This window comes from Sapajus apella, unplaced genomic scaffold (assembly GCF_009761245.1).
Source record: "Sapajus apella isolate SASKATOON/1434 unplaced genomic scaffold, GSC_monkey_1.0 scaffold14, whole genome shotgun sequence".
Classification (NCBI taxonomy): domain Eukaryota; kingdom Metazoa; phylum Chordata; class Mammalia; order Primates; family Cebidae; genus Sapajus; species Sapajus apella.
This window is the reverse complement of record NW_022436954.1, coordinates 30,983,984-31,007,890: the sequence shown is the minus strand read 5'-3', so window position 1 is coordinate 31,007,890 and position 23,907 is coordinate 30,983,984. Positions and strand designations below refer to the sequence as shown.

At 34.3% G+C, this 23,907-nt stretch overlaps 1 protein-coding gene across 6 annotated transcripts in view; it reads left to right on the top strand.

Annotated features, from left to right (window-relative positions):
* Window positions 1-23,907, top strand: part of ELP4 (elongator acetyltransferase complex subunit 4) — a 249,766-nt gene that overhangs the window by 55,959 nt on the left and 169,900 nt on the right. For 3 of the 6 annotated variants that reach the window (XM_032282329.1, XM_032282332.1, XM_032282334.1), the window contains exons 4-5: window positions 6,315-6,446; window positions 15,108-15,250. In XM_032282329.1, the coding sequence (XP_032138220.1) occupies window positions 6,315-6,446; window positions 15,108-15,250 (275 nt within the window). The remainder of the gene's footprint in view (window positions 1-6,314; window positions 6,447-15,107; window positions 15,251-23,907) is intronic. The other 3 variants (XM_032282333.1, XM_032282330.1, XM_032282331.1) reach the window with 2 other exon arrangements.

Below are 23,907 nucleotides of genomic sequence, written 5' to 3'. Positions count from 1 at the left end.
AGCTACTCGGGAGGCTGAGGCAGGAGGATCACTTGAGTCCAGGAGTTCAAGGCTGTAGTGAGCTGTGTTTGCACCATTGTACTCCAACCTGGGCAACAGAGCAAGACCCTGTCTCAAAAAAAAGGAAGAAAGGAGGGAGTGGGGGAAGGAGGAAGGAAGTTTGGTGTGAATTCTTCCAAAGTATAATTTACATATAATTTTATCAATTTGATGTACAATTCAGTGAGTTTAGGTAAATGTTCATAGTTTTGTAACCACCACCACAATCATAACATAGAACATTTCTGTCCCCTGAGATATGTGCCTACTTGAAGTCAGTCTCTCTACTACCACTGACCCCTGGCAATCTCCAGTCTGCATCCATATCTTTAGCATATACCTCAAAACTCTTCTAGCTCTCTACCCATTACCCAATTCCAAAGATACTTCCAAATCTTTAGGTATTTCTTGCTGCAGTATCCTGCTTCTTGGTGTCAAAATCTGTGTTAGTCAACTTAGGCTGCCATAGCAAAATACCATAAACTAGGTGGTTTCAACAACAGAAATTTACTCTTTCATAGTTTCGGAGACTAGGAAGTCCAAGATGAAGGTTCTAACCAAGTCATTTCCTGGTGAGGGCTCTCTTGCTGGCTTGTAGACTGCTGCCTTCTGGCTATGTGCTCACATGACCTCTTCTTTGCACACAGAGAAAGAAAGAGCTCTTTCTGGTGTCTTTTCTTATAAGGTAATTAATTAATCCAATTAATTATGTTATGATTAATATATTGATTATTTATATTAATATAGTTGATTATTATAATATAGTAATTATTTATATTTGTATTAATTACCTTTATTATCTCATTTAAACTTAGTTATTTTCAGACAGCCCTTTCTCCAAATAACCTCTCATTAGGGGATAGGACCTCAGTGTATGGAGCTGAGGAGGATGCAAACATTCAGTTTATAACAGTTGTTATGGATGAAAAGATGACTAAGACATAGTCTCTGCCCTTAATGATCTCATAGTTGAAATTTAAGGAGAGCTTATCTAAATAAGGACAAATGAGGTATTTTTTGTATAGACTGTTTTGAAAAGTTGAGACTTCTAAAACCCTATTCTAGAAATAATGCTGGGAATGCTAGTAACATAAGAAGTCATATGCGTTTTGTGGTGTTTAATTTTTTAATGAATGTAATATGCCCCTTCAGTTTGCAAAGAAAAAATATCAGTTAATGGATGGAGGTAAGCAGGCTAGAGAGGTTGCTATTTTTTCTATGTGATTTCTTTCCTGTAGTGTTAACAACTGCACTTCAGAGAAGGTCTCTAGGGCTGGATATTCATCATTAGATACTGATACTCCCAAATGGACTATTTTTGCCCTCAACACCAATTGTTCTTCTAGTCTGATGGTTTTAGAAACATACTAATACTACTACATGGAAAAAGAAATATTTGAACCACTTTTTTCTTAACAGAAATTTAGTATACTCTTTGAGACTTGATAACTTAACACTGAAATATAAAAGGTCTTTTTCTAAAGGATCTTATATTAGTAGTAGGTGTTCCTTTTAATGTTAATGTAAAAGTAAGTTTGGGGTTGGTGTGGTATACATAGACCACTATCAGTTTATTCTTGTGGCATTTGTTTGATTCCTTATTTCTGTACTGCCTTTTCCTTCCAGTTTTTGTGTCTATTATCCTTGCACAACATACAAAGATTCAGGTGTCATATAATACCATACACACATTTTCTCACTCTCTCTCTCGCTGTCTGTCTCTCTCTCTCTCTTTCTCTCTCTCTCTTGCTCTTTCTCTTTCCCTATATCACTTTCTTCTTTTGTTTGTTTCTGAGACAGGGTCTCATTCTGTCACCCAGGCTGGAGTGCAGTGGCGTAGTCTCAGCTCACTGAGACTCCCGCCACCAGGGCTCAAGAGATCTTCCCACCTCGGCCTCCCAAGTAGCTGAGACTACAGGGGAGTGTCAGCACACTTGGCTAATTTTTATATTAATATTTTTTGTTGAGATGGAGTTTCATCATGTTGCCAAGGCTGGTCTGTCACTTTGTAAATTTTCCCTTTCAGTATGTTTAAATCTTCTTCCCTAGGAGAGTCGGTATTAAGTGTGTACATTATTACAATTTCTTACTCAGTCAAGTATTACAATATTTGACAGTCTGTATTTCTCCTTTTTTGATGCACCTATTTTTTTTTCTGGAGGTAACAACTTCCTCATTTTTTATCTGTATCAATTACTAATTTATTCCAAAACTAAAGTTTTCAGACTCCTCTTTAATGTATGTACGTATGTTACCCTTGGAATCCTCCATACTCCAGCTCCTAATGGATAGCTTGCTTCCTAGGTTGTCTACACAGCTGTTATTCTGGCACTTTCCTTTATAATTTTAGCAATTGCCTTGATGTTGCTTCTGTGTAAGATGTCTTGTTTCCTGGATCTTTAGTGTTTATATGTATTAGTTCATCCCTTGTTTTGATGGTACACATTCTCTAATAACCTGAGAGTAAATGGAGGTGGAAGGGAGGAGTGAGGTGGTAGAGATGTTTTAGAATTTGCATGTCTGATAATGCCTTAATTCCACTCTCAAATTTAAAATTAGTTTTGCTGAATATACAAGTCTAGATTAGATATATCTTTGTCTCAGAGCAGTCCAGCATTGTTATAAAGTTTGATGCCATTCATATTCCTGACGTGTTCACACCCAATCTGGAGAAGCTGTTTAGATTTTCCCTGTATTCCCTCTTGTTCTAAAATGTCAGAATTTTGTGCCTGGTTGTATAGATCTATTTCCACTCAGAAATTATGTACTCAATAGGATTTTTAAATATAAAATACCCTATTTCAGGGTATTAACCTCCTAGACTATTCCTCTAAATGTTTTCTTTTTTCTCTCATGTTCTGTCCTTTTTTTTTTTTTTTTTTTTTTTTTTTTGAGGCAGGTTATTGCTCTGTCACTCAGGCCAGAATGCACTGATGTGATCACGGCTTACTACATCCTCGACCTCCCGGGCTCAAGCAGTGCTCCCACCCTGCCTCCCAAATAGCTAGGACTATAGGCACGTATCACCATGCCTGGTTAATTCTTTTATTTTTTTGTAGAGAAAGGATCTCCCTACTTTGCCCAGGCTGGTCTTGAACTTCTGGCCTCAGGTGAGCCTTCTATCTTGGCCTCCCAAAGTGCTGGAATTACAGGTGTGAGCCACGACAGTCGGCCATGTTCTATCTCTTTAAAAAGCCACATAAGATAGTGGTTAAGAGGCAGAGCTACAGAGGAAGACTTTCCAAACTCAAGTCTTGTGTCTACTACTTAATTACTTTGCGACCTTGGACAAGTTAATTAACCTTTGTGTTTTAATGTCTTCATCTATATAAAATGGGTTTAGTAATAGTGCTTAATCCTTAAATTGATTTGAGGATTAAATATGTTAACTTGGCCGGGCACAGTGGCTCACACCTGTATTCCCAGAACTTTGGGAGGCCAAGGCAGGTGGATCACAAGGTCAGGAGATCAAGACCATCCCGGCCAACATGGTGATACCTCGTCTCTACCAAATACAAAAAATTAGCCGAGCATGGCTGTGCCTGCCTGTAGTCCCAAGCTACACAGGAGGCTGAGGCAGGGGCATCACTTGAACTTGCCTGTTCCATTAAAAGATGGCTTCTGCTCTTCTGAGAGCCTTAGCAGTGGGACGCTACGGTGGTGGGGTGGGGTGGGGAACAGTGAAAGTAAAGAGGAAGTTATCTCATCCCTCTGTATGAAGACTTTCAAGAAATTATCTTAACTTCAATGTAATGTCTCATCCCTTCCCTCAGCAGTACTCCAGCTTCTGAGGTTTGTCTTATTTGAACTTTCCATTTCTCTTGCACAGTTGATGGAGGTGGGGGTGGGTAGAATCCTTGCTCTTAGGGAAAAGTAAAGGATCTGTAGGTCTTCATGGTTCCTCTAAAAAATTTTCAGCCAATCCTTCAGTTTTCACACAACTGTTGTTCTTTGCTTGCTGAAGTTACTGATTTGTTTTCTAAGTATGCCAACTGTTAAGATTCGTTAAAGCCATGTTTGTAGTAGAATCTGTGGTGTTTACTATATTATTCTCTATTCTTTTCTGTGTGTTTTCTACATCTCATAGAAAAAATAATAATTTGAGATGCAAAGGATGTTTATGTTATAAACCAAGTTTGTTGTAGCATTTTCAGATTGCGAACAACCTAAATTTCTAACAATAGAGAAAGTATAAACTCCACAAAAGATTAAAAAGAAGAAAATTAGGTGCGGTGTGCACATGTAGTCCCATCTACTCATGAGGCTGAGGCAACAGGATTCCTTGAACTCCAGAGTTCAAAGCTGTGGTGAGCTATGATCTTGCCACTGCACTACAGCCTGGGCCACACAGCAAGACTCCAACTCAAAAACTAATAATAATAATAATAAATTAATGATCCATTGATTTTCATTTTAAACAATTAAGTGTGACACTTCTTGAAAATTCTGGTTAATATAAGTGGAAAGTGTGTCATTGACAGTTGTGAAACTTCACACAGTAAACAATTTAATATATGAGATAAATAAATACATTTCTTATTTTCTGTTCTAGAACTGACCAGTAGAAATTTCTGTGGTGTTAGAAATGTTCTATACCAGCACTATGCAACAGAGTAGCTGTTAACCACTTTTGACTATTAAGTACTTGAAATGTGGCTAGTGTAGTTGAGACACTTTTTCATTTTATTTTATTTTAATTAATTTAAATTTTAATTTTAATAGCTGGAAGCTAGAATATTGAGCAACATAATTCCATACCAATCATTTCATAAATAGTGCTGATATGTTTTTATAACTGAGAGTAACTAATTTAGATCATAAAATGTTTTAATTGGTATCTAAGATCTTTTCTTAAGTGCAGAAAAAAGCAATTGGGAAAAACAAGTTTTAGAAAATTGTACATGAAAATAAATCGATTTATTCTAAACCCATTTGGGGTTTTGTCATATTGCCCAAACTGGTCTCAAACTCCAGAACTCAAGTGTTCCACCCACCTTGGCCTTCCAAAGTGCTAGGATTATAGGCGTGAGCCACTGCTTGCAACCAGAAGTGACTACTATTACCTCTATTTTTTAGACGACGAATGGAGACATAGAGAGGTCCTGTGGTAACGCAGACACAGCTACTAGTGCAAAGTCAAGATTTGAACCAGACATTCTAGTTGCCAAATTTAAACTCAACCACTATGCTCTGTTACACTGTACTCCCTCACAAATACGTATTTCCATTGGAAAAAGAAGTTACTTTATATTGTAAGATACTAATGTTTAGCTAGGAATGATGAATTCACAGCTTAAGTGATATAACTAGTTTCTAGTACTGGCATTGATTATTATGTGAATTCACTTTGAGGTTTTTTAGGAGGTGAGTAAAATATGACATATTAACAGTTAATGTATTTAAGCTTATTTGTTGGCATAATTCTAAGCATAAGTAAATTTGATCTTGAAGGGTAGAAGTAGCAATTTAGAGTAACATATAAGATAGCACAGATTATATTTACTAATACAGTGTCCCACATTATGATTTTAATAGAATATAAAACAAAATTATTGTATGTGCTTTTCTTCTTCAAGAAACTTAAATACTGTTTTCTTTGAATTATTTCTGTAGTACCGCTTAACATAAATGATTTCTAGTTTTCTATGTTTTTTGTAGTTACAAAGTTGGTCGTCACCTTCCAAATTTAATAAATTGGAATTTATCTCTTCATTTAATCAGAGATTTTAAATTCTATTTTTATTGTTAAATGAGAGGCATAAGCTTGCAGGTACAAAACCAGCATTTCATATGGGTAAAATAAATGTCTTTATTCTTAGTTGTTACTGCTCCCATTATTTTGGTGAATGGCTTTTTTGAATTCTAAAATTACAAACCTGTAAGTAGATTGTGCATGTTTTATTTTTACCTTGTGGCCAACATAATAATTATATATAATACATAAGTACTAATTCCAGACTTTGCTTTAAGCATATACATTTTGAAAAATTAAAATAACTTCTTGTTAGACTAGTAATTGATTTTTGTGAGTATAGAAATTTGTACATTTTTTTAAAATTCTAGTTTATTGCTAAAAAATTAAACTTAACATTTGGTATTATACTTGTTTTTTCTGTTTTACAGATGTCTATATTTTTATGAATTTGTACTTAAATCAGTTTTAGTCATCAATTTTCAATATATTGGAAATTTTCTAGTGTTGCTGAAACTGTGATTTAAGAAAATTGTCATATTTTACCACAGAATCTCAATCATATGTCATTCTGTTTTCTTAGGAACTTCCAGCACCATTACTTGATGATAATTGTAAAAAGGAATTTGATGAAGATGTATATAATCATAAAACACCAGAATCTAATATTAAGATGAAAATAGCTTGGCGTTACCAGTTATTACCCAAGATGGAGGCAAGTCAACATACAAATTCTTTCTAAAATTTGCAAATGCATTTGTTTTCATCTTACAGAATCTTTTGTGGTATGCCTATATGTGTATTTGTTTATTTAAAGAATTAGCCATTTCATTGGTAGAGTATTTGGTCAAGATGATATATTTCTTACAAATAAAATTATGGTAACTTGTTTTTTACTAAAATAGATTGTTTCATTTCTTCCTTAATCCCCATATAGAATACTTTTTTCTGCGGTTGCAAGACAGAGTAAGTGAACTAATGAAGCCATTTCTATCCAGTATGGTTACCTATAAATATATTCAGTGTAAGTGATGGTTCTTTGGAATTACTATTTTTATCCTTATACATTTTCAATCATTACATTTTCAAACTCATCTATCTGGTAACCTCATCTATTCAGAATAGACAGAATAGGTAGGAAATGAAGGAAAAATTTCTGAGAAGTCAAAACAAATGTCAATAAATCTGTCTAGTAAAACTCATGAACTCTGTTCCTGGTGATGGCACGGTTCCCTTATGAGCGCCCTTATTTGATTGTTCACTTCATTCACCTTTCAGACTACATTATTTAATGTCTATCAGATATTGCCATACTAGTAGAAAAGAGAGGAATATTCTAATCTGAATAAGACATAGTTTTCTTAGTCCATCCTTCTCTAGTCTTCCACATTGATATCAGTGTTCCCTTTCCCAAGGATAAAAATATGTTTATGATACTTTTTAGCTTCAAATGTCTCATTTGGTTTCCTATTTTCCCTACCACCTTCTAAATAAATAGCAGACTATAGTACCCTCTAGTACCCTCCTGCCAAACTCAGACACAGCCTTAGAATTATTATCTACAGGAATGTTCTGGGTAGCCGCTACCACTAATGAAAGTTAGTATATGAGATGAAACCTGTTTGCTATTATAAGCTTGTAATATGAAATACAAATTTAAGATTGTATACAAAATCTGTACAACCTAATCCAAGCCTACCCTTTTAGCCTCTTCCTCCTGTGTCTATAAAACACTACATTCAACCATCCTATGAGAATTGCTCCCTTATAAATCGCTTGTATTTCTGTTAGTAATGCTTTTCACTTTCTTACTCTTCAATGCGTCCTTCTCCAACTTCAAATGTTACTAACTCATATGGCTTTCCATACATAATTATTTACTTTCTTTTTTTTTCCCCATAGCACTTCATATATTTTAAAACACATTTTTCACATTGGTTTATACTAAATTTGTAGTATAACTCTCTCTTCCACCAGACTGAAAATTTTCTGCGAGGCAGAGAGCTTGTTTTATTTTCTCTTATACCTCTAGCACTTATACTAATGCTCTTTTAATCAATAATGATAAATGTATTCATTCAGTCAGCAAATACTAATTAAGCATCGACTATGCACCAGGTATAAAACATGTTATAATAGATGAATATTAAGCAGTGGTATATTGTTCTAATTTAAATGTAGAAACCATTCGGATAATATTTTTAAGCTGTGATTTAAATTATTCTGAACGAACTGCAAATTTATCAGGACAAATTTTAAAATAAGGACAAATAACTTTTAAAATAAATAAGGAAAATTCCATAACAGATGTTTTTTAATGGGCAAAAATATGAAAAGGAAATTTAAGTGACTCTTAAACATACAAAATATATGCCTGATTTCAGTTTTAATGAGAAAAAATCGAAATAAAAACTACACTGTCCTGCCGTTTTTCTCTTATCAAATTGACAATGACCTGACTTGGTAAGACGCTATATTAGCGAGAGTGGGAGAAGCTGGTACTCTCATACTTTGCTGGTGAGAATGTAAAAAGGTACTACTTCTGTAGAGTATTTTGGTAGTAACCTTCAAGATTATAAAAACATATATTCTTTGATTCTTTTAGAAATTTACGTCATGAATATATTTATTCAAATGTAAAAGGAAATATGCATGAGCTATTCATACAGCGTATTTTTTAATAGCATGACATTGAAAATAACCTAAATGTCTATCAGTAAGCAGCTAGCTAAATGAATTATGGCATGTCTGAACAGAGTAAAGTACATTTTTATTAAAAAATAGAAGGAAGCTCTTTGTAATCAGAAGTTGTTACAGGTATAGCCTAGCTTGGATGTATAAGAACTGAGTGCAGGAGGCCAGAATAGATGTTAGTCTGTTTAGGAAAAGAAGAATTAAGTGATAGAGATCAAAACAGACAAGAAATATAGGACTAGCATTTGAGAACCATATGGCAAAGAAATTCATGACTTTGACTCTGACAGATTCATTTAAGTGACTGTGCTTAATGGTGATTCTTCCGTTGAAGAGTGACTGTATTCTAATTTCTCTACTGCTGTGTCCTGAAAGAGTCAGTAATGAGCCTATACTGTAAGTTATGTGTAGCTTTTTTGAAAAGACAGTATACCAGTCAAATTTTAGGTTATATATGTAACTTTTTTCTTTCCTTTCCTTATTTTTATACTTATCCAGCTAGGTTTCGTTTGTTTGATTTTTGTTTGTTTTTTGAGACACAGTCTCGCTCCGTCATCCAGGCTGGAGGGCAGTGGCAGGATCTCGGCTCACTGCAACCCCTCCTCCCAGATTCAAGCGATTTTTCTGCCTCAGTCTCCCAAGTAGCTGGGACTACAGATGCACGCCACCATGCCCGGCTAATTTTGTATTTTTTGTAGAGATGGGGTTTCGTCATGTTGGCCAGGCTAGCCCTGAACTGCTGACCCTGAACTCCTAGACAGGCAATCTAGGCTTCCCAAAGTGCTGGGATTACAGGTGTGAGCCACTGCACCTGGCCGGTTTTGGTCTTTTCACTGGTAATTAACAATCTCAAGTGAAATTGTTGTCAAAAATGTAAGTAACTAAAGCTTTAAGCCTTTTCTCTCTCTCTCTCTCTCTCTCTCTCTCTCTTTTTTTTTTTTTTTTTTTTTTTGAGACAGAGTCTTGCTCTGTTGTCCAGGCTGGAGTACAATGGCAGGTTCTTGGCTCACTGCAACCTCCACCTCCTGGGTTCAAGTGATTCTTCTGCCTCAGCCTCCTGAGTAGCTGAGATTACAGACAGGGGCCACAACACCCAGCTAATTTTTGTATTGTTAGCAGAGATGGCATTTCACCGTGCTGGCCAGGCTGGTCTTGAAGTCCTGACCTCATGGTCCACCTGCCTGGGCCTCCCAAAGTGCTGGGATTACAGGAGTGAGCCACCTCGCCTGGCTAGCCTTTTCTCTTATTGCTTATTATGAAATCTGTGTAGACTTGGTGTAAAAATTATTTGTTTCTTTAAAAATACATTGTTTTTTATAAATTACAATCATAGATACTATTCTTGCCCCAGTGAGTAGTGCTAATTTCTTTTTTCCTTTTAGAGTCCGGTTTACCTGCCGTTGGCTTAGTTATCTATTAATTAAGGTTGCATAAATTTAGTACAGTTTTCCTTTTTCTTTTTTTGAAACAGAATCTTGCTCTGTCGCCCGTGCCACAGTGCAGTGGCACAATCATGACTCACTACAGCTTTGACCTCCAAGCTCAGGTGATCTTCCCACCTCAACCTCACAAATATCTGGGACCACAGATATGTGCCACAGCACCCAGCTGATTGTTTAATATTTTTGTAGAGACAGAGTCTAGTCTCTCTATTTTGTCCAAGCTGGTCTCAAGCTCCTGGCTTCAAGCAATCCACTCATCTCGGTCTCCTGAAGTGCTGAGATTACAAGCCTAAGCCACTGTACCCAGCCCTAGTGCTCAGTTTTCAAAGTTCAAAGCTTGAATGTTTTGAAAATTGTTCCCTTCTCCAGATTGTTTATTTGTCCATTGTCTTACATTTCCACTAAATGATTAATCAAGAGTGATTGCCTTTGTCACTCTAAATGAAATAAAACCACTCTCTATCATCTCATTTCACTGCTTTACTTTTCTTAAAGGCACTTATCATTAAATGATGATAATGTATATCTAATTTATTATCATCTATCTCATACTAGAATGTGAGCTCAGTGAGAGAAAGGGACTTTATTTGTTGGATGTATGAATGAATGAATTATAGTATGTAGATTAAATATTAAGCTAAGCTAAGATGCATTAATTAATACAGACAAAATGATAGCTTACTTTGAACATACAGTCAACTATCATGCTTACGTTTACTTGTATTTAGAGTGAGTTGCGTCCAATTTAGAAAATAGAATCACCTTGTGGCTTTTTCTTTGCAATGTCACTAGCATGTATATTTGCCTGTCAAGGTAATTTTATATATAATGATTTGCCAAGACTGATAGGCTTTGATGATCACTTGTCATCATCTACTTTATAAATCTAGGCTTTACCTTGCCTTTCTCATTTTAACACACAAACACGCATGCACGCACGCATGCATGCACGCACAAAACCTGGCTATATTAGTTCATTTTCATACTGCTATAAACATACTACCTGAGACTGGGTAATTTTAAACAAAAGAGGTTTAATTGTCTCGCAGTTTTGCATGGCTGCGGAGGCCTCAGGAAACTTAAAATCATGGCAGAAGGCAAAGGAGAAGCAAGCTACATCTTACATGGCAGCAGGAGAGAAAGCACAGGGGAAACTGCCACTTTTAAACCATTAGATCTCCTAAGAACTCCCTCACTATCATGAGAACAGCATGGGGGAAACCAACCCCATGATCCAATTACCCCCCACCAGGCTCCTCCCTCGACATGTGAAGATTACAATTTGAGTTGAGATTTGGGTAGGGACACATAGCCAAACCATATCACTGGGTTTTCTAAGTAAGGTCAGATGAGATCCAACACATTCAGGGTGGTTTGGCCGTAGACTTCACTGTTTTCTATATTTTATTTGGGACAAAATGCAGTTAACAAAATTGTGTCTTAAGATTAAATTAAAAAATAAATAAATAAATAAAGATTAAATAAATGGTTCAAAACTAGGTGTGTTGATTATCAGAGATGCCTTTTAAAATAAGTTGTCACCAGTCCTAAGGGTGTAACCATATTACCACTTAATAATGAAGAGAGGACAAGAATATACACACCTAGATCAATAACAATGATTCAGTAAAGTATAAAGCAGTGCTTCATTTGGATAGAAGAGTGTATAGTTTTAAAAAGCTCTCTTTCCCTCACCATGTGATTTCGATTCTCTCTCTAAGGTGGACATGCCTTCTTCTTCCCTGCCTCATAATCATCAACCACTATTCCTGACTCACTCCATGAATTGCTAGCTGACAGCATATTCTGAGAATTTCTTCAGTATTATAGAGCTCTAATACCATGACCTACAATGAATCCAGCAATTCATGGCAGTGTGTTAAGCCTTTATTATATTAAATTCTCCTTAAACGTTGGCTTTCTATCTTAATGATTTAGCTGCAACAGTCCTGTGATAGATGTGTACAGGTGTAGATGGACAACAAATAGAATTTTTTCAATAAGACAATGTAATTACAGTGATGGATCTTCTAATTCTCTAGTAAATCATGATGCAATAATAATAATTAATAACATTTACGTACTACACCGTTTACAGAATATTCATTGCTAGTATTACATTAGAGTCTCACAACAGCCTTGTAAAATAATTATTAGCTTCAGTTTCTAGTGATTAAACTGAGGATCAAAGTGTTTTAAAAACTGCCTGGATTCTTGCTGTCTGGTGTGCCATACTGAGAAATAAGAAATAATAACAATGGTAAGAAAATGTCTTATTTAAATTACTTTTGGTGCAGCTTTTCTTTGAAAGTTTTGTTTCGTTTTCACATACTAGAGGTGGAGTATGGTGTTATTTTTTTTACCCTGTTTTCCTCCTGTACCCCCATTAGAGTTCATTTTCTTTTAACATCATAAATTTTAACTGAGCCATTTCATTTTACTTCCACAGATGACAAAGTCGAAAGGTAGTTTATGAATGTGAATTAGAAATTTTCATGTGTAAAACTAAAGCAACATGTTCTTACCTAAGAAACTGACTAGTTATTGATAATAGCTTGATATTTTTTAATGTATCAATTTTTATGGAGTTGACAGTTTTTTGTTGATGATATTAATTATTTTATTTACACCAGGTAGTTATCTTTCTTAGAGGAAATATCTGAGTCTTTGTTTTACAATTCTAGGTCTCAAAAGATTTCAGTGTTTCAAAATCTGATTATATGTTAATGTTGTATGTCTAGAGCAGAAAAACTTGGAAAATTGTTTTTTCCTGTAAGAATATATTTTCATTTTTAATTGAAAGATTAAAGTTTTTCATCAGCTATAAAATTTTCATGGCTATCTTATGAATATTTTAGGTACCACATCTAATCTTAATTTCTAAATAAATTAACTTAATTATAATGAGAAAAGCTTCCAATTTTATTTTTACATTTTAATGAATTATTTGTGTTCTATATGTAAACTGTCTCAGCATGAAATCAATTTTCTGCCTTGATTCATTCCAAATCTGAGATTTCTATCACATTAATATTATAATTAGAAACATTAATAGAGACGGCAACTTTAAAAGCATACTTTGCTTCTTGGCAATTTAGCATATTTCTCTGAGTGCATAGGACTTCAAGAACTTTCAGTCCACTAATAAATTTATTAACTCAAACTTAAAAGAAGTGAAAAGTCTCTTTCTTTCTCTCTCCCCATGGCCAGTCTGCTAAAATAGATTATTCATGCTTACTTGATTCAGGTAGGCTTTTGCAAGCTTCCCTACTAGGCCTGGGAATGTGGTACATTGAGGCCTTTTCAGAGGCTTCTGACATAGACCAAGCTTTTATTGCATAGTGTTTTATTATAGCCAAATCCTAGTCTCCACCCAGTTTGTAGGCACTCTGCTTATTCTTTTGAATCAGGAAAGGTTATCACCTACCTTAATCCATGCAGCAGCATGGATTAAGGACACCAGTGTGCCCCAGGATTCTCAAAGAGGATCCTGGAAACTTCTGTTTTTTTCTTTTTTGCTGTCTTTACTGAATTCTATTGGGCCTTAGGGGGATTTGCATCTGAAATGGGCAACCTGGTGTTTTTCTCAATGAAGACATCAGATCAAAGTTCAGTTAGTCAAGGCCTTTCTAAAACATTAAGGGGGCTTGGACTTACACAATAAAAAGATGAGCTCTAGCAGAGATTGCAGTAAAAACATTCTGAACTATAATCCGGATAAAGAATAGATTATAGGCCAAAGAACAGACCTTGTTTAAATTGCTTTAGACTAATAACTTTACATTTTAAAACTTTTGTCACTCTATTTTTAAGAAACATTTTAATGTTATATATTTTATTTGTGAGTAGTTTCATGGTAAATGAATAAATTATGTTTTGGTAACAAGAATTCTGTACATATTGCATTGAAAAGATTAGATTGAAGCTAATTGATAGCATCTCTTTCATTAATGAAAGTAAGCAGTACCTTATGGAGGGATGAACAGTCATTTAATTTAAAAAATAAATGTTCAACCCACAGACTCTGAATCTGAGAAAATTGTTTCTATTAGATGTAAAAATTTTTACTTCTTTTTACTGTATGATTTCATGTTTGTAGACAGTTTAAGAAAATGAATCCTTGAAGTCTTAAATGCAAATATCTAGTTTCAAGCAAATATGTCTTTCTTATCTAAATTAAAAAGTTGTCACTTAATAAGATAAGTATCTACTATGTATAATTCTTCAATTTCTGTAGCAATTATCTAGTTTTGTTGAATATTCTGAAATATATATTTTGAGGCATTCAGGACAGTGGAAATTATGTAAGAGTAGATCAGAGATCTTTTATTAGAAACTATTGCCAAGTAGAATTTGTTAATAGTTCAATTTTTGATAGTGGTATATATATATATATATATATATTTTTTTTAATGTGTTGAATGAAAGAAGTTAGCTCGAAGTCCATTCAAAACAACGTAATAATAATGTTATGTTAATAGACTTTTGCTATCCCATATAAATAAATTCAGTGTCATATAAATTAGAGTTTCTTATGAGAAAGATAATTTGTTGGAGAAATTGTTAGTAGAGAACACAAAAGAGGAATTATTGATGAACTAATGATTATGTCAGATTCTTATTGACCTAACGTAGGTCACATACATTCTTCCGCTTTATCTGTGCCTTGTTCCTGTCTGGAGTATTGCAGTACATTTTATTTTATAAGCTTAATTTAAATTTGTAAAAAATGTTGAATATACATATGCATTGTCTTGTGTGAGAATTCAGTTTTAAAATGATACTCAGTTTAATGTATTTAAATAGCTAGATTATTTTGGACCTCTCACCAGTGAATTAATTGGGTTTAAGCTTTCATTTAGTTCTTGGCAACTGCATATTTAATTTGTCACTAAAACCTAGAGTCTTACATATTAATTAAGAATTATGTATATTGATTTTTGAACTTAGGAAGGTATACACTATAATGAAAATAAGCCAAACAGGTTTTTAAATTCTTGTCAAATTTTAGGGAACAATTAGAAGTGAAGATACATGAGAGATAAAAAGGTTGATTTGTAACTATAAATGGTTTAAAATAATAAAGGTTGTTGTATGCTTCTTTGAAATTTAGTGTATATATATCACTTCTTCCTTATTAGCTTAAAATGCATAAATGTGTCATTGTTTTGCAGAATGTAGGACAAATAAATTATAGTTTAAAAATAATTGTTTAACAGCCAGTATGGGGTTTATTTTAGCAGATTGGACCAGTATCATCTTCAAGATTTGGTCACTATTACGATGCATCAAAAAGAATACCACAAGAACTAATTGAGGCTTCAAAATGGCATGGATTTTTTCTTCCAGAGAAAATATCTTCAACTCTCAAAGTAGAACCCTGGTAAGTTAATGACCCATTTAATAACAAAAACTGATTTCAAATATTAGTAGAATTCATTTTTAACACATTTTCAAAAGAATACATGTATAAGGTTAAATATCCTAATAATAAATAATAGTTTTCTATATAATTTGTAATTTCAGTTCTATATATTTTTCATAGTGTTGCATTATGTGTGGTTTTCTTTTTTCTCTGGTTCTGTAACTGCTGAAACTACTATTACTCTGATTTGCAACTTGAAAAGTCAGGACACCAAATTTATAATAAGTACTGTTTTCAAGAAAATGTAGAACAGTTCTAAACCAGTATCTTTCAGGTTTAAATGCAAATAGACACCTAATAAATATGTATTGATAATAATAACAGTGAAAAATAATACAAACTAGTGCCGTTTGCTTAATTTTTTGGCATATACTTTCTTAGAGAGTAAACAAGTATATATTTTACAATATTTATGAAGGCTATTTCTGGCTATGCTGTAAATAAAACAATCTGTATAATTTTAAGTGACTTAGAATTTAGGTTGTAAGTACCAAAACAATCCAACATGTTTATACTGCCAGTAACGTTATTAAGACAAAACTCTGAAAATTACTGGATTTGACATTGAATAATGTATGTTATAAAGTGTTAAGAATATTTAATTTCAATTTTTATTGCATTATGAAATAGAAAATGGAATTATGGAAATAGATTGTGGAAATTATGGAATAGATTGTCACTTATATTTTCATAAGCACTTGTAAAACCATGTTCAAAATGAGATGAGCTATTAAATGCAGATTTAATAGGCAAGGTGTTATGAACTGAAATAACTTAAAATTTATAGTCTCTGTTCTAAAAATAATACCTGAGAATTTAGTGGAGACTACTGTACTCATTCTTATTAAATGTTTCCAAAGAATGTTCACTTTATTATGTAGTTCTCCAATCTATGGATAGAGACTTAGCAAAAGTGGTGCTTTGATGCTGCTTTAGCATTTATAGCTATCATTAATGTATTACTACTATGTGTCAGCCACTCTGTTAGGCACTTTACATTTGTTGTCATCTATAATCCTTATATTAACCCTATACAGGGTTAGGTAGTATTCATATGTATGTAGTCCCATTTTCCAGAAGTATGTAGTCCCATTTTCTAGAAGATACTGAAATTCACAGAACTGAGCTCTCTGAATTTTAATTATTAGGTGATAGAACCAGGCTTAATCTGTCAGATTTATCTTTCTTTTTTGCTTCACTGCTTCAGAAGATTTTGATATATTTCACCTTTCCCTTCTTGTGTCATGGAGAAATAAGCACTGATAAAGAAATTTTTAAAATCTGGATTCTGATATCGAGTTCATCCTACTCTTAACCTTGGGCAAATCACCTAAAATCAGTGAAAATCAGCATCTTCATGTGAATAATTGGAGTTGGGGAGAAGGGAAAATACCACCTGCCTTACCACCTCACTAACTTTTTGTTAAGTTTGAATTATTATATTGATTTTTCTATTTCTGAGTTTTGAGTCAAACATGCATTTACAGATAAGCTTGCGAAATAGGTCAGGGTAATTTTTCTATAATTTCTCAAATAGTAGTAAAGAGTGGAACCAAGGTTCAAAGTAAATTCTCCCTGATTCAGATGCCTGTGTTAGCAATAATGCTAGCCTGTCTCCATTGACAGAGTGCTTAGGAAAATAAATGTGAAATGTATATTATGTTTGATGTATTTAAATGAAAAGTAATATGGTGTTACTTTTGTGATTTAAAAAATTATGCATTTTAAGGGCAATACTTTTTTTTACACCAGAAAGTACAGTGTTATTCTTCATTTACTCAGCAGCTGGGGTAGTGAGGGTATTAGCATTTGTCACATATCTTTTCCAAGTCAGATACTCTTCCAGACGTTTGACTATGGGATAACTCTTTAAATTCTGTCAACAACCCTCCAAGAGAATTTAACCCCATTTTATAGGGAATTTCAGGTGCAAGTTGCTAAGTAATTCTCCCACTGTTGTAGGCTGTCAGTGACTGAGCTAACACCCAAACCCCACTTTCTAAAATGTCTGCTCTTTTTTTTTTGTACCATGCTGCCTCCATTTACTGAGACAGTAAATGTACAACCCACCAACCTAGGTGCCAGAAAAATTACTCCTTGATCAGCGATGAAGATATAATTCTCTAGTCTTTAAAATACATATTTTCTGAGTGTTTTGTAAGAACTAGCAGTTTTGTAAAGAATAAGAAAATTTATAGATTTTAATTATCAAGCCAGTATTTCATTTCATAGAGTTAACTGATTATTTATTTATTTCATATTAAACTTAAATGCTTAATTAAGTGTAATTAAGCTTTAAATGTGTAATTATATTAATTTTCAGGATGGGCACTTTACTATGTGAGATTTATTTTAATTTATGAAAAGCTTGTGCTCATTTCACTAAAACGAACTTTACTGGTTCATTTATAAAACAATAAAGCTAAGCCTTACGGTCATCTATACTTTTCCTGTAATTAAGGCTAGAGGATATAGCTATGTCCTACTATCATATGTGAGGATATAATATATAATTTTATAATTTCTAAAGGTGCTATTAAAACAAGTAAAGATATTTTTACAATAAGAAAAACTGCAGATCATTTAAAATTACAATAACTAATTTAAAATGATTAGTAGGTTTGCCTATATTAAATATGTATACATACAGTTTAAATTTTCAAATGAAAGCCACAGTATAAAGATCTGAGATGTTTCGCAATAATATTATCAAGATAGTTTTGTTTGGATATTTCACTATCATAAATCAGATAATCTGAGTCACAAAATAATTTAAAAAGCTGGTTTTGAGAATAATTCTGTAGTCTTAAGATTTTTTACTTTTTACTTTTTTTTTTTTTTAATTAAGCTTTGCTAACAAGTATGTCCAAGCATAGTTTGGTTTCCTTCCTAGAAAGACACTGCCATTTTTCAGTGTCAGCTTTCTTACTGATTAATAATTATATTAACATATTGCTTAACCTGTTGCTACCAACTGAATGTTTGTGTTCCCCCAGAATTCATATGATGAAGCCCTAACCCCCAGTGGGATGATATTTGGAGATGGGGCTCTTGGGAAGTAATTAGGTTTAGGTGAGTTTGTGAGGGTGGGACCTTGGTGTGATAAAATTGGTATCTTTATAAAAGAGGGAGAGACACTGAAGCTCTCACTCTATCTTGGGGCATGCAGGAATGAAAGGCCATGTGAGCACACAGCAAGAAGGCTGCTGTCTGCAACCCAAGAGAAGAGCCCTCACCAGACACCAACCCTGCCTGCATGTTGATCTTGTACTTCCAGTCTCCAGAACTATGAGAAAATAAATTTCTGTTTAAGCCACCGGGTGGTATTTTGTTATGGCAACCTGTCTTTGCCTATTTGTGGTGCTGTAACAAAATACCTGAGACTAGGGTAATTTATAAAGACAGAAATTAAATCTTGAACTTTCTATCCTCCAGATCTATGAGAAAATAAAAGTGCTGGCAATGTGGTTGTCTGATGAGACTAACACTTTCTCTCCAAGGTGGCACCTTTTTCCTGTGTTCTCCAAAGGAGAGAAATGATGTGTTCTCACATGGCAGAGGGTGAAAAGGCAAGCTAGCCGGATGTTGTATGAAGCCTTCTATGTAAAGGCCTTAATCCCATTCATGAGAGAAGAGCCCTTGTGGCATAATCACCTCTTAAAGTCCTCATCTCTTAATACTATCACATTGACAACACTTGAATTTTGTAGGGGACCAATTGAAACTATTGCACAGCCTGAACTATGTTAGATCTTGAATATCGAGTTTGTGTACAGTTGGTAGTCAATAGAATGAATTTATTTTGATATGTTTCTTTGAATTTCAAGATTTTATTTTAATGTATTTATCCTAATAATAGCCAGTAGTTTCTTCAATTGGCTGAGTCTTCTACTAATTAAATTGAATGAATTGAATTCTGTGAGAACCAGTTATCTGTCTAGGAGAATTTGTAAGTGAAAACAATGAAAAGAGGAAGTCATCCCATTTTTCTCATCCTGCCAAGTTTCTTTACCAGTTTAAATGGAATTTCAATATAAGTCTTCTATAATGTTTTCCTAGACAAATTGTAACTGTGCTCCTCATACATTTCTACTTACTTTTGTTCATATTTCTATCAGGACACTTAACACATGACACTGTAATTCTTTATCTTGTCTACATGCTTATCTTTCCCCTCGAGCCTTGGAAATCCTCGAGGAAAAGTGTTTTGCTTTCTTCAGCTTTTTTTCACCCTAAATCTAGAGCACAGGTGTTCGGTCCATGGGTGATGAATTAACGGATCAATGCGCAAAACATAGTACTAACTCAGATTTACTACAGCCTTATACTAAGCATGAAGATTTGCTGGGATAAAATCAAAAACTGAAACATATTCATGTAAGAGAATATTTTATTTCAAAAATTCAAGCCTTTTAGATTGAAAAGCAAAGAACCACAGTATATTCAAAAGTCTAAATATAAGATTAAAGATTCCAGGCATGAGTCATGCCTGGAATCCCAGCACTTTGGGAGGTCGAGGCAGGAGGATCACTTGAGCTCAGGAATTCAAGACCAGCCTGGGCAACACAGTGAAACACTCTATACGAGAAAAAAAAAAAAAAAAAAAAAAAGCCAGATATGGTGGCACATGCCTGTAGTCCCAATTACTCAGGAGACTGAGGTGGGGGATGACCTGAGACCAGGAGGCCAAGACTTCAGTAAACTGTAATCATGCCACTACACTCCAGCTGGGCAAAAGAGCAAGACCATTGTCTCAAGAAAATAGAAAATCTACACTAACAAGAAAGGAATTATAGAAGAAAGCATCTAAGATTAAAAATTTGGAAAGCATATAGTTATAGAAGTATACTATAAACTATTTTATTAAAAGGATATGGTTAATAATACATTAGTGCAAATCTCAGAACTGATAGAAAGGCATCATGTAAGTGTGAAGAGGGATTTTGCCTGTCTGCTTAGCTGCTAGTGATACAACTAAAGTATAAAGATCATATTTGAAAATTTAGAGAGAAGACTGTTATCCTGGGCTTCATTTTTTGTTTGTTTTGTTTTTTACCTTATTTTCAACTTTTATTTTAGATTCAAAGGGTACATGTGCAGGTTTGATACACAAGTTCTAGATTATTATAGTAATCTAGAATTTTGACCCTTGTAGTGAGCATAGTACCCAATAGGTGTTTTTCAACCCTTGCTTCCCTTTCCCCTCCTGTATTCCCCAGTGTTCATTGTTCCCACATTTATGTCGATGTATACCAATGTTTAACTCCCACTTATAAGTGAGAACATGCAGTTATTTGGTTATCTGTTTCTGCATTTCACTTAGGATAGTGGCTGGGCCTCCTCTTGACCAATAGAGAGAAATTGCTTGCTTGTGTGTACGCCTTATTTTTTCTTCGTGCCCTTTAAAGGGGCCATCAGTTACACCAAGTTAAGTGGATCATCTTGTTCCTCAGTTCACGCATTGTATCCACCATCACTGGTATGCATGGATTTTGTTTTATTATTTCCCACCTTATTGACCTATTCCTAATCCCAGTCATCTTCTCCATAGTTATGTTTATGTATATATCCTTCCAGATTGCTGCTCTTCCTTCAATAATGTAATCTTTGACCCTTGACTCCTCTCTGTCTGTCTCTCTCTCTCTCTCTCTCTCTCTCTCTCTCTCTGCATCCAGTCTATTAGCATCCTGTCAACTGTATCTTTAAAATATATCCAGATACCACTTTTGCAACCTTCACCTCTACATGTTAACATGCGTTACCCACATTTCTTGCCATAGTTGTTGGGATAGCCTCCTAATTGGTCTTGCTCTTTGCTCTTTGGTCCTTGCTCCCTTCTTAGCTCCTGTTTTTCTCCAAAATAGCCCAAGTGACTCTTTCAACATAGCACTGTCCAATAGAATTTTCTGCAGTGATGGAAGGTTTTCAGTATCTGTGCTGTATAATATAGCAGCCACTAGCCACATGCAGCGAATGAATACGTGAAATGTGACTATTAAGACCAAGGCACTGAATTTTAATTTTATTTTTCTTTAGTTAATTTAAATTTAAGTAGCTATATATAATTAGTGGCTATCTTCTTAGACAGTCCAGTTTTACAGGATAAGTCAGCTCTTATCACTACTCTGGATCAAACCCTCCATTGATTCCCCATCTCATCCAGGATAATAAATCCACAACCCTACATGGCCCTACCTAATCTGATTGCTAGCTATCTCTCTGATCTCACTGGATCTCATTGGGGTTGGGGAAAGGGTAAAGGGAATATCAAGAATATTTTCCAGGATTCTGATATTAAAACTAGGATTGTCCAGTCTACTGAAGTAAGTAAGCATAATCATATAGCCAATAATATTTATTGAAAGCTTTTTCCTAATCTAAACACCTTCTATGAACTTGAGTACCTGCTATGAGCCTAGCATTATGACAAGTTCTAGATTATTATAGTGAACAAAGCAGATGTTAACCTTGCCATGTGTAGTTTACAGTCTAATAAGAAAGTGCATAATTTTTAAAAAAAAACAAGCAAACAAATATATATGTCGTTAAATATAAAGAAAAAGAACATTTTTCATGGGAGAAGCTAAGTGGGGAGAGAGGGCAGTGGGTATACCTTGAGTTGTGTTCACTCAAAGTCTTTTTAAGTGTAAACGTTTTAACCGAGACCCATCTGAGAAGAAGGTAATCATGCAAAGGGCACTGGACCAAGAAGTATTATTGTAAGGAGGAATAGCAGATGTGCTAATAAAGGAAGGAACTTCGCGTTGTCAAGGATTTAAAAGGCTATTGTAGCTGAAATAGTGTGAGTGATGGAAAGAGTTATGTGGAGGTGAGTTCAGGTGGGTGATAATATTCTCTCAGGAATTTTTATTTTTTTGTTAAGGACAAAGAAAGAACAATAATTGGAAGGGGTTTGGGATGAAATAAGCTTTTTTCTGCTCTGTTTTGTTTAAATGTCAATGCAAAAAATTCAGTAAAGAGGAAATAGATGAAGGTGTAGAAAAGAAAGCAGTTTCTGAAGATATGAACTGATGATTTCTCTTTACTCAGTGAAATAATAGGCATAGTTATCCACTAGGGAATGGTTACTTACCTCTTGGGAGATTGGGTTAAATGGAAAAACTTTTTAAAGTTATTTTAAAGTTATTTCATAGACTGGAAGAATACACTGACTACAGAATTCTCAAATGGTTGTGGTGGTGCCAGTCTATCCTATTGTGTGACTTTCTTGCATCTGTGTTCAGATTCCCTGGTATAAGCAGGGTTGAAATTTTGCCAAGTAGAGTCAATAGGACAAAGAGCAAAGAAGTTTAAGTGATTAAAAATAGTGAGCAAAATGTTGGACCATGAACTTTACGCTGAAGAAAAAGAGTTGACAATAACTGCTGTTGAGAGATATATATATATATATATGTGTGTGTGTGTATATATAAAGAGAAGGGGCAGTACACTGGTAGTATATATACATATATGTATGTATATGTCAAGAGAAGGGGCAGTACACTGGTAGTAGATTTACTAATTTTAATAATGGAGGTAAATGAACAAAGCAGGCTACTAAGATAAGTAATATTGGGTGAGAATAAGATGTGTGAATTAGGACTGTAAGCCAGATTCAGAGTCTTCAATTAACAGTGAGGAAAATGTCCAGGAGCTTGATGAAAACAGCAAAACTTATAAGGAGAATGGCTAGGGGTTAGCTGTATATAAAAGTAGCATGGATTTGTTTGTTGGTTTTGTTTTCCTAGGAAATGGAAGGAGGAGTGATTTGAAAGTGATGTTGGATAACAAAGAGAATACCAACCAAATTTCCCAAATATTGAAGAAAAGATTCTAAGCTGCAGCTTTATTTGGTTAGGCTCAAGGGTCTACCACCTTCCAAGGGGGATTCGGTTGTCCCTTGGAGGGTGGTGGGCACTGTGGCTTTCATTAAGGTCTAAGGCTAATGGTAGCTGTAAAAACTGCAGCAATGGTTATAGAGAGGTGGCTCTGCAGAAGCTTTTTCTATATAAGAGATCAGGGGTGGTTACTGGGCTTTGCATCCATGATATAATGGAGTGAAAAAGCAGATGATAGAAATAGGATAAATAGTACAACCCTATTTACATAAAATTTTATATAGCTTATCCCAAATTCTTTTCTAACACTAATTCAGGAGATGTTAATTTAGCTTCCGAAAACTTAGTAATATGCAGTCAAATAAGCTCATGAAAGACTGCAAACTAAATCCCCTTCTTAGAGTATCTAAATGATTCATAGTATACATTAGTATTTGAAAGGCTGTGAGGGAAATGCCAAACATTTTTGAAATACATAGTAATCATAATCCTCTTTACATTAGTTTCTTGGTAAAATAGTCTTCTTTTTAGAATGAAAAACATTTTTCTCTGTATACTTCTTAACGTCCTGCAGTCACTTTTCTCATTGAGAAAAGGAAGGACTGGTATAGGGAGATATCTTACAGGATAATCACTAAACTGTTCACAATATTTGCTTCTGGGTGGTAGATTCTGGATAAGTTTTTTGTTTTATATGTTTGAATTTTTATGATGAACAGTCTTTCTTTCTTTTTTTTTTTTTTTCGAGACAGAGTCTCACTCTGTCACCTAGGCTGG